The sequence below is a fragment of the Nelumbo lutea genome, chromosome 1, assembly GCF_056320005.1.
Source record: "Nelumbo lutea isolate HS-2025 chromosome 1, American lotus-T2T, whole genome shotgun sequence".
In the NCBI taxonomy this organism is placed as follows: Eukaryota; Viridiplantae; Streptophyta; class Magnoliopsida; order Proteales; family Nelumbonaceae; genus Nelumbo; species Nelumbo lutea.
The window spans coordinates 61117789-61128482 of NC_142684.1; the positions used below are offsets into that span (position 1 = coordinate 61117789).

The following is a 10694-nucleotide window of genomic DNA, read 5'->3' on the forward strand; positions in this document are numbered from 1 at the left end:
GATAAATGAAGATTTTGTTATTAATGATTAAATTAGCTAAACACACAATGTACAAAATACCAAAAAAAAAAAAAAAAAGATTTAATGTCTAACCTATGACCCAATGAATGGTCAAGGGGTTTGATGGTTCAACCAGGTGGATTACTAGCTAGGACTGACTTCTAGTTTGACCAACCTAACTAATAATTGAACTAGAGGGGGGTGTTGAGCACACTGGTGATAATATAGGGACTAGAAAAAGTATAGAAGGCAAATTCAATGGACAACCTTAATTTGCCTTAAACTTCAAGAATTCAACAAAGTATGTTTTAAATCTAGATCTAGGTTAAAATCTAGAGAATAGTTGTTGGTTTTTCCATACTAGCGCAAAAACTACCAAAAAATAACAGAGAAAATAAGAAATTATATGATTCTTCAAACACTAATTTCAAGAGAAGAAAAAGAACAATTATAAGGAAAGAACAAAATTCATTAACATAATTCTCCTTCATTTCTCTTGTTCAGGACCATACATGTGCATGTATATATAACTCTTCAAAGCTTTAACTGAAACCGAAATTTACCATGCAATTACTAAAAATGCAGCAGATTACGTACTCCAAATTAGAATTCGAGAAGCTCCTAAAAACAGAAATTCAATTACTAACAATGTTCTAAACAGAATAGCACACTACTAATTGCAGATTTTCTAAGAAATGAGAGATCCCCTAAGAACATAACAGCTGATTAGAAGCTATAAATTTGGAAATCATATATTTCCAACTTTTAAATCTAATGCAGCCATTGATTTCTCCTTGTGCCATTAGTTTCTTCTCTCATATATTTTAGTAACTTTGAAATTAATGCTCAAATCTCTTCCAAAATTGATTTGTTTCATCCTCTATTACTTTATTTCTTTTGGCTGAACAACATCACTAGCCTTTTGATCTATTGAATCCTGCACACTGCATAGAGGTAGAATTAAACAAAAAAAAAATACACAAACTGTCCAAGGAAAATCAAAGTTTAGAGCTTTTGATGGGTGAGGTCAATCCAAACCCATAACCATCTTACCTTTATTTGTTCAGGAGTCTTACGACAAGAACAAGGGGGTACCCTGCATGTTTGATTATACATTGTATAAACAGTTATGTATCTCAACATGCCTGATATTTACACAGGCACCCCTACCTAAAATGATCTATCCATTCCTCTCTCCCCCCAACCGAACATACACACAAAATCAAAAGAAAGAGAAAAGAAATTAAACAAGAATTAATTCAACAAGCTAACTGATTCCTATATGAAGAGATCTCTTCAAAGATGGGCAGCCTCCTTGATCTAGATGGAGCCCACTCGTTCATCATCTTGTCTAGCCCTTCCAGGAAGTCATCTTCTATATTGAAATCTGAAGGAGTTGAAAATAATGAGACTGCTGGCTGCGATGACTCCAGATCTTGCAGCAGCTCCTCCACCCGGCGGCCCAAAGGTGTTGATAACAAAAAGGCTGACTGTTGTGCTTCCAGTTCCTGCAGCAGTTCCTCTGCACGGTTTCTTGACTTAATCTCGTCTGATCCTGGTAGTCTACCTTGAAGAACATCTTCTAGAATAGACCTGGCCTCATCATATCGAGCCTGCTTGATTAGGCAGAGGCCCAAATTGCAGGCTTTGTTGGCATCAGGGTCTATCAGCTGGGCTTTTCTATATACCACCTCAGCTGCAATGTAGTTTGTTTTCTGCATGTAGGCCCAACCGAGATTACCCTGTGTACAGTGTACGTATATGCATGGTTAGTTAAATTGGAAGGAGAAGATTACTAACACATGATCAGGTGTTTGAATTGAAGCAAGTTTGAGATCTAGTATTAATTAATTAGTTACTGGTAAGGAATTTAAGCTAGCTGCAGGTATACCAGTATTCTGGATGTCTCTTGCTTGATGGACACCTGAAATTTCTTGCCATGGGAACGGGCAGTCTTGGTGGGCTTGCCATTGAAGGCCTCTCCAAGGTAAATCATCCGAAGCTTCCGCTTCAGCAGCTCAATCTGCTCGTCTACTTTCCCGCACTTCTGCAAATATCATTATCGTGATGACCATTAGTGAAAGATGTAATCGATTTAAAGTTGGCAGATCATACACATCGAGAAGTGGGTTCAGTTCGTAGAAAATCAGAGCGGATTATTGTGCATGGCAAAGCTATTAATTATCAGATCACATGCATTGGAGATTCAGGTAAAAACCTTGTATAAGTCAATGAGAACGTTGTCGAGTGATTCTTGGGCTTGCTTGGAACAACGATCTCTGAAGGATTTAATAGCTTCTATAGCTTCTTCAGCCCTATCTTGCTGCTTCATCACCACTGCCATGTCCTTGAGAGCACTGTCTACTCTATCTCCGGCATTAATCGCTTTCCAGAACAAAACTATTGCTGCTTCTGGGTCTTTCTCGATTAGCTGAAAAAGCAAGCAGAGAATCAATTAGAACAGGTATCAATTAATGCATTCTAAATCCAGTTTCTACGGAAATTAGACGGCTGGAAAATAGAAGACCAGTGAATGCAAGAGATTAATTCAGATTGGTACGAAGAAGAGAAAAAAAACAAAAGAAGAAAATAAAGCCTTTGACAAACTGCGTATCGTCCAAAACACGTAAGCAGACACATAGATCTCCTATCCCACCACCCACGTTGAGAAAAATCACCGAATGCGATCTGCTGGGTTGCATCAAGATCAAAACGCAGATGTTGGAGACTTTTGTTTCGTCGTCTCTCTTTCATTTCAGACCATTGATGCCCATAGAATTGTACAGTTTACCCGGAGAAGGATATCACAAGAACTGTTCTTTCTCCCATTCTAAATTTCTGCGTACCAGTTCGTGAACCATGGGCGTCTAATCGTCGTTCTTTCTGTTTAATCCTGTTTTGTGCTTCGTGCGCCGATATGCAGGAATCTACGCTGTTCTTATCGGGCTATTTAGTAATATAATACAAAAACGGGGGGCAACAGTGGCAAAAGATGAAAGGAATGATGAGCAGAGAGAAGTGGTCAAGAAGAGATTGACGGACGGTACAAGGTAAAATTGAATTGAAGTTTTGAGAATGAGATCCGAAGAAAACTGAGCTGAGGGGATACGTCGACCGGCCGGGACGCCGAGTCTTGGACGAGTCGGTCAACAACTCCAGAATCCGCCAAAATCACCGGAAATGAAATTAACGACAAGAGAGAGAGAGAGAGAGAGAGAGAGAGAGAGAGAGAGAGATCCTTCATTTGAGTGAGTAAAGTGGGCCACCTAGTAGATAAGCCTGATAATACAGATCTAACGATCCAGATCACTTGGATCTGCCTTCAGTGGTCCCCAGCCAGCACACTCGTCCACCACATGAACCGCCCAGATTGACGAATGAGTTGAAAGGAGAATCTGAAAACTGTTTTCTTTTTCGCGGAATTTACCGTGAAAACTCCATTTTCATCTTTTCTTGATCTCTATTTTTCTCTGTTTTTCGAAAAACTCAGGGAATAATTCTAAAAATCACGACAGGAACGAAGAGAAAAATCTGAAAAAAAAAACAATATTAGAAGAATGGAAGAAAACATTGATCTCTGTACTCTGCAGATTTCAACACAGGAAAATCGATTCAACCGGTTGTGAACTCAGATCGAATGAAAAATATTGCAAGAGAAAAACAGACAGGGTCATTAAATCTCCAATCTCCATACCTGAGCGTGCTTAGCTCGAACATAAGGACCGTCACCGGAGGGAACCTTGTGAATAACGTGGAAAGTATCCTTCTCTCCTTTCCTCGGACTCATCATCTTCGAATTCCCTCCTCCTTGCATTCTTCTCCCTACCGGACTCTTTCTCTCTCCTAAAGCGCACTCTCTCTCTCTCTCTACTGTAACTTCGGGCGCGGTGGAACGTCGAATCGGGAGCTGGAGGCTCCAGAGAGAGAAATTAAAGGAAGCTCTGGAGAGAGAGAGAGAGAGAGGGGGTGTAATATATAGAGGGAAATGGGGAAAAATGAATCTGGACGAAACAGCGTCCAGTTTCGACTTATTTGGGATTTTCTCTCTCCAGCTCAGCTCACCCAAAAGCTACCGACTAACTCCTCCAGCCACGTAGACTCTTTTGACGCGTGTGACTTCTTCCTATTTCAGGTGGCTACCGGCCTACCGCTTGGCTCTTCGCACGTGCGTTCCTGATAAGAATGGAATTTCCTCTGACAGTATTTTACTGGAGTGGAATACTGGAATCTACTGCATTTATGACCCAATCACTCATTTCCAATCCGACGGCTCTCCTTAAGTGCAACTCATATTCCAAAATTTCAGATTTTTTTTTGTAAAAATTAAAAAGATAAATTATATAGTTATGCTATATAGAATCAACTATTAATAAAAAATAATATTTTTTTCATTGAAAAAAAAAAGTATACCCAAAATTCCATTTCAAATCTAGGGTAGTTCTGATTTCTGAATTTAAAACCTTATTTATGGTTAGGAATAATATATTATTCCTACATTTTGCTTCAATTTTGGCACTCTATCAGAAATATTTCTTTAAATATCTTTAAATTTTCAAATTAACCTTTATATTATTAATAATTCATGAGACAATTTTGTCCTTTCATATTAGTATTTCTAAAATCTAACTTTTATACGTTTCTTTTATATTAAAATGGTTATTTTCATCATCACTTTGATATTTGTTGTTGTCAGCACATAAAATATTGAATAGGCAATCAAGTAATTTTACTTTCACCATCAACCCGAATTAAAATATAGAAATTCAGGAGGGCCTTTGTAGCAAATAAAGTTTGGGGGTTGAGTGTTACCACTTCTTTAAGTATAGGGTATTTATTTGTAATTTGCTTAATTACATTTATAGTTATTATTATATACTTTTTGCTGAAAATGGAAGTGAAAATATCTTTCCAACTGTTAATATAAAAAATCATGAGCTCAGTATAGCTTCATTAATTCCTATATAAAGATATATTACCTTAGTGCTGTTAGTCATGTGTTACACCCAACAACTTAATTATATTTATTAAATTTTTACAAATTTAAATTTATCATCAAATTTTGCATGATTTTCACTTTAATGAGACTACCAAATTTTTAGACATACTGTTGGTTTCATGTTTTGGCAGGAAAAAATGTTGATAAATAGAACTAGTACTCAAAATTAAGCAACCTAATTGATTGCTCAATTAGATATATATTTTATTGCTTCCATTTAGACTGTAAAAGAATAGAAAAAAAAAAAAGGAAAGGTAGCAAATAATAGCAATATATGATGAACAAATTAAATGGCCAGATTAAGCATTTTTTTCTAGATCACTTGATTATTATATAGAGTACTTTTTTAGAACATGCAAAATCAGAAAATGAAAATTGTAGAAAAAACATCAAAAATTATAGAACAATACAGAAATTGCAAATAAATAAATAAAATACAGGAAAATTTATAGATTGTAGAAAATAGAAAAATGTAAAAAAACAAAAATTATAAAAATCATTGGAAATTATAACAAAACACTAAAAATTCAAAAAACAAGAAAATTGAAAACTGAAAAAATACCACTTTTCCTCTAACAACTCACCATTCAAGGGTAATTTGGTCATGAAATTTGTTATTTGTGCTGGCATGGACACCTCTGTTAAGAAGCATTAACGGTGCCTAAAAGGAATGTGAGTTTTGGAAAATAAAAACTTACCGACATGGTGAGTTTTAGACATTTTGAAAAGTTGTGGTGAGTTTAAGAGAAATGTTGAAAATTCATCATGGTGAGTTTTAGGCTGAAATAGGGTTTGAGAAGGGCAGGATTTTGAACATTGAATAGTCAATTAAAGGAGCTTATATATGGATTAATATATAAGTGAATCCCTAAATTTCCAAAATGCATGTAATAAAAAAAGAAAAAGAAAACCTTCAATTTTGAGTAAAACCAAATTTTTGGCCTTCATGTCAAACCATTGAATGGTTCAAACTTGTTGGTATCTTGTATAAGGTTTGTAAAAAACTTACAATATTTTCAAGCTTAGCACATGTTTTGTTCTTGGGAGAGAGACAGTTTTGTCCTTGCCTTTGCAATATGGTAGCAATAATTTATTACTCCTAATTAATTATAAAAGTAGGTTTCTAGCAAACCCTAATTAATATAAAACTTCAAAGGTACAAGGAACCCTGTCTAATGAATTTTTACTATAAGCACAAGACAAACATGCCTCAAACACCATGAATCTTATTTATCATGTTGAGGCTGGTGTCTTATATCCAAAAGTTTTCATATATCCACTTACCCACTTGATCAAAAAAGACTGAACCTAATCACCAGTTTGCAGAAAATGGATTTTGCAGCTCTTGCTAGGGTATAGGAAAATCTTTCTATCTTGGCTCTTGATTTCCTCCATTAGGTTATACTTCCCATGGAAGTATGGAAGTACTTTGGGAAAGCTGCTATATTATTCGCGCGATTAGGTAAAAAGTAAATTGATGAGCTTCTCAAATGAACCTTAAGGTGCAACCTAGGAAAGCAGAAAGTACATTAAAGAATACAAGGTGCAATGCTAAAATTAAGGCTTGAGTACTTGTACTAAATTGAATCAGGTAGTACTAGTTGAACCATAGAACAGTATAAAAGTGGTTTATTTTGGCTGTATTTGGTTGCAGTGCAGTTTTATTTGCACTATCACAAATGCATGAGAGTGCAAATGAAAAAAAAAATACAAATTCTCATTTAATTTTATCTGGGGTTTTACTTTATTCTGCTTTATGTTTTAATTCACTTCATTTGTATTGCAATAAAAAAATAAGTTACAATTTGAAACAAAAATGGGTCAAAATTTACACTCAATTAAATTATTTGCACTGTCATGATTTTGCATTAATACAAATTTATTTGCATTGCAATCAAACACAGCCTTACAAAGCATACACCTAAAAAATCATTCTTTTTCAACAAAACCATTAGTCAAACCATGGAACAAATCAAAGTTGTTGGTCAAGTGTATAATCTAGCGATATCTTTTACATCTTGTAGATTATGAAGCCTGATACTTGTTTGTCTTGTTCAGATAAACAACTAGGTTAGTTATTAGTCATTAGTTGTGAAGGTGGGATTTGAATTCAATCTCGGACTTTACAAACTAGTTACCAACTACAACCTTCTGGGAAGGTCCACGTGAGCTAGAGAGATGGTGGTTCTTATCCTGGCATCGGTTTTTAGGTCGACGGTTTAATCATCTGGTTCAAATGAATGGTTTGTTCAACAGTTCAACCGCTTGGGTCAGTCGGTCATTGATCAATTCAATAATTTTTTGCTAGGAATCGGGTTTGAGGTAAAATGGAATTGATTTCCGGGCCAAACGGTCCAACTATCCTAATCAACTGCCGTTCGAAAATCATGGTTCTTACAATTCTAATGTGGCTCCAATTGAAGATTATTTACTTTTATTACCAATAAACTTCTTGTAGTTTTGATTCCTCTAAATTTACTATACCAGTTTCATCTCTCAATTCCCCCATTGTAATTTCTCCAAACATATTAATATTAATCAGTGCTTGCTATATAATTAATTTCTTTTTTTTCTTTTCCTTTTTTTCCTTAATTTTTAGATTCGTGAGAGATTTAGATTTCATCTTTGCAAGAATTCCTACTCGATTAGTTCACAGTGAAACAATTGTGTTTGTAAACACAAAAATATTATTTTTAGAAACCTATCTCATGTATCTTCTTCCCTTTTTTCTTTTCATTTTAACAAAAAAAATTATTTTAGCTTCAAATTTTTTTTGTTTTTCCCTTTTTCTTAATCTTGTGTGTGCATGTTTTAAAACCATTGCTCTCTCTCTCCCCCACATTTCAATTTCTAGAATTTTACACGTTTTGCTTATGAAATCACGACGGGTGATTTAGATACTTTTGTGAAAAATACTTAAACCTCCTTTCACATACTGAATGTGTAAAGTGAACAATGAAAAAGCAATCAATGATGTCATAGGGGATGTTTATGTTCAACCCAACTTGCCTTTTGTTGTCTTAAATAAAGTGAATCACCTTTTTGGGGGTAATTCGATATTTAAAACTTTAAGCCATCACATAATTTTCCCTTATAGTTTTGACCGGCATGCTGATGAGATTTGAACCGTTAAACCTCTCCATCACCTGCTTCAATGGTCATAAGCTCTGGTTTGAATTTTAAAACACCAGAAGATATATATAAAATAGAAGGCTTTTTTATCACTTGGTTTTATTTTCCTAAGGCTAAAAATAAAATACATTTTTTTAAGTTAGAAACTTACCTTCAATTGTTCCCAATTCAAATGAGCTTTCTTGACTAATACCATGATGAAATCCTTAATTAGCTTACACATTTAAGATTGATACAGGTAATTGTAAATTAAAAAGATATTATCTTATGTATCTACAAAATCTTCCTTGCCAATGGGGACCTCTTATGATTGAATATGCTAGTCGGTCCAATATGGGAATCATGTAGGAGTGGCAACGAGTCAACCTTTTTTATGAGTCATTCGAGTTTGGTTCATGAAATGCTTGACTTAGAGGTATAAATCAGGTCGTGCTGTCCGTGGCTCGCCATGGCCTGGCCCAAATTTGGGCCAGTATGGCATGACACAGCATGATGGCACGTGGGTCGTGCCAAGCCCAACACGATGGTCAGGGTCGTATTGGGCCTGGAGTTTCAGGTCTACGGGTTTGTGTCATGATGCCTATGACCCATGTATCAACACAGCCCAGCCAAGCTCGAACTCAAGCTTATGAACTTTTGAGCCGAACTCAAATCTCTAGTTTGAACCGAAATCAAGCTTATGAACTTTTGACTCGAATTGAACTTTTGACTCGAACTTAAACCTTATACTGTCTTGATGAGCTAGGCTCAAATAGCCAACTAAAAGTAGGGGTCATGTAGACCATTCAATTAACTTCTAGGAGTATATATATATATATCTGTCAAAATTACCATTGAATGAAAATTTGATCACTAGTGATAGATGATCAAGATGATTATTTACTGCAGGAATAAGTACTTAATTAGACACCAGAGAGACATACATGTCCACATTTATAGGGTTAGAAGTGCAAAAAACTGAAGCAAAGTTCTGATCAATTTGCTAAGGTCAACGTTATAATATATGATTATAGTAAGATAATGTTCTCCAAAGCTAAATAATATCTTAAACAACCAATTAGGGTTTGTATCTACTTTCTACACAAACTAATTAATACTATTTTTTCTTTTTCATTCATGTCCTATGCAAGTGGCATTTGCATCAAATTTCAGACTAGCCTGCTATAAATTATATATTCTTGCACAAAAATGAAGCTTCGGCGAATCTCGAACCCACAAAACCCTAAACGTGTTCTCTAAAATAGGACTACTTGTTCTTGCATAAGCAACCATTTTTTTCTTCTTGAAGGAAAATATATATATACACAGAAAAACAAAATATACAAATTTTGTTATCACTTCCAATAGGTATTAATTAATTAATGAACAGATGGCTAATTGGTCATAACAAAATATATATTAAGAGAACTTAGTTAGTTGGAGTGTGGCATCATTAGTATGCTTTTAATTAGTTTAGTATTTCACATAGCACATATGATATACAAATTGGAACATTGACTACTTAAGTTATTAACCTGGCCTCAAAAGCAGCCAGATTCAACTGGGCCTATTATCTTCAGTGAACCTGGACATTTCATGAAAGGACAAATGCCATGTTCAGACTGAGATAAACAGATAACGAACATGTGTTAAAAAATGAGAAGCTGAATTCTAGGGCTATGACATACTTAGTTCTCTACGTTTGATCTATTATTCAACATCCATTCATCCAATAGTACTGAATGGTCAATCCTTGGAATAATCTTTAGAATAAGAAAGTAAATAATTAACAATAATAGAGTCATCAAGAAACTCCAGAACTTGTGGCCATGGCCGGATGGATGCTAAACAAACTGTGTTGGGTGGTGAGCTCTATTAAGAGAATCATTATCAATATCTATACAGCTCCAAACTCTAAGACAAGAGGCCCATGTATTCACAATATACTGATCATTAATTTAAGATGGGTAAAAGCCATTTGATCATGCAGATGTATCTACATGAAACCAGTGTCAAGCAGAGGAGAACAGTCTGATCCAATCAAGACTTTAATTGTTGCTCTGGGATCATCTCTTGTAGGGAACAGTCTAACATATCAAAGATGGAGATCCAAACCCATGCAGCTTCTAGCATTTGATAATTAATTAAATGGGTGGGACTGGTTCATTGATGCTGACGGTTCAATTTGTACTTGAAGTTTCTTTGTTTGAATAGAGGAACTCTGGAACAGACTCTCTCGTTGGCAGTCAATGAAGGGCGGTAAAGAGCCATGTTGACATTTCTGAAACCCTGAGATGGTAGATTCTTCTTCTGAGTTCTGAGCAGTGAAAATTCAAAATGCTTCAGAGAGTTGATGAACAAACTCTCAACAGAATATTATTGAGTAATTGCTCTTTTTTTTTTTTGGAAAGGTCATTATTTTTTTTGAAGGCAAGAAATCAAGACTTTTATTGAACCATGAAATGAAGTAGGGATTGTACTTCCTTATAAAAGTCAAGAGAAAATGTGAACCTCTGAAGTTTGAGTTTTCTCTGATTAATAACAACCTCTGAAGTTTCCTTACAAAAGTCAGGTACCAAATTTGCAT

At 35.1% G+C, this 10694-nt stretch overlaps 1 protein-coding gene across 3 annotated transcripts; it reads right to left on the bottom strand.

Annotated features, from left to right (window-relative positions):
* Positions 1 to 1004: 1004 nt before the first annotated feature.
* Positions 1005 to 3952, bottom strand: LOC148874818 (protein SULFUR DEFICIENCY-INDUCED 1-like). 3 transcript variants are annotated; one of them, XM_088942211.1, is made up of 5 exons: positions 3695 to 3947; positions 2664 to 3531; positions 2219 to 2431; positions 1892 to 2047; positions 1005 to 1742 (listed from the first exon to the last, which is right to left on the bottom strand). In XM_088942211.1, exons 2-5 carry the CDS (start codon positions 2700 to 2702, stop codon positions 1260 to 1262), a joined length of 891 nt encoding a protein of 296 aa, XP_088798337.1. In that variant the 5' UTR covers positions 2703 to 3531; positions 3695 to 3947; the 3' UTR covers positions 1005 to 1259. The 3 variants fall into 3 exon arrangements, with proteins under 3 accessions (XP_088798337.1, XP_088798338.1, XP_088798339.1); XM_088942212.1 differs by having other exon boundaries at positions 2679 to 3531; positions 3695 to 3943; XM_088942213.1 differs by lacking the exon at positions 2664 to 3531 and having other exon boundaries at positions 3695 to 3952.
* Between the last annotated feature and the right edge of the window lie 6742 nt (positions 3953 to 10694).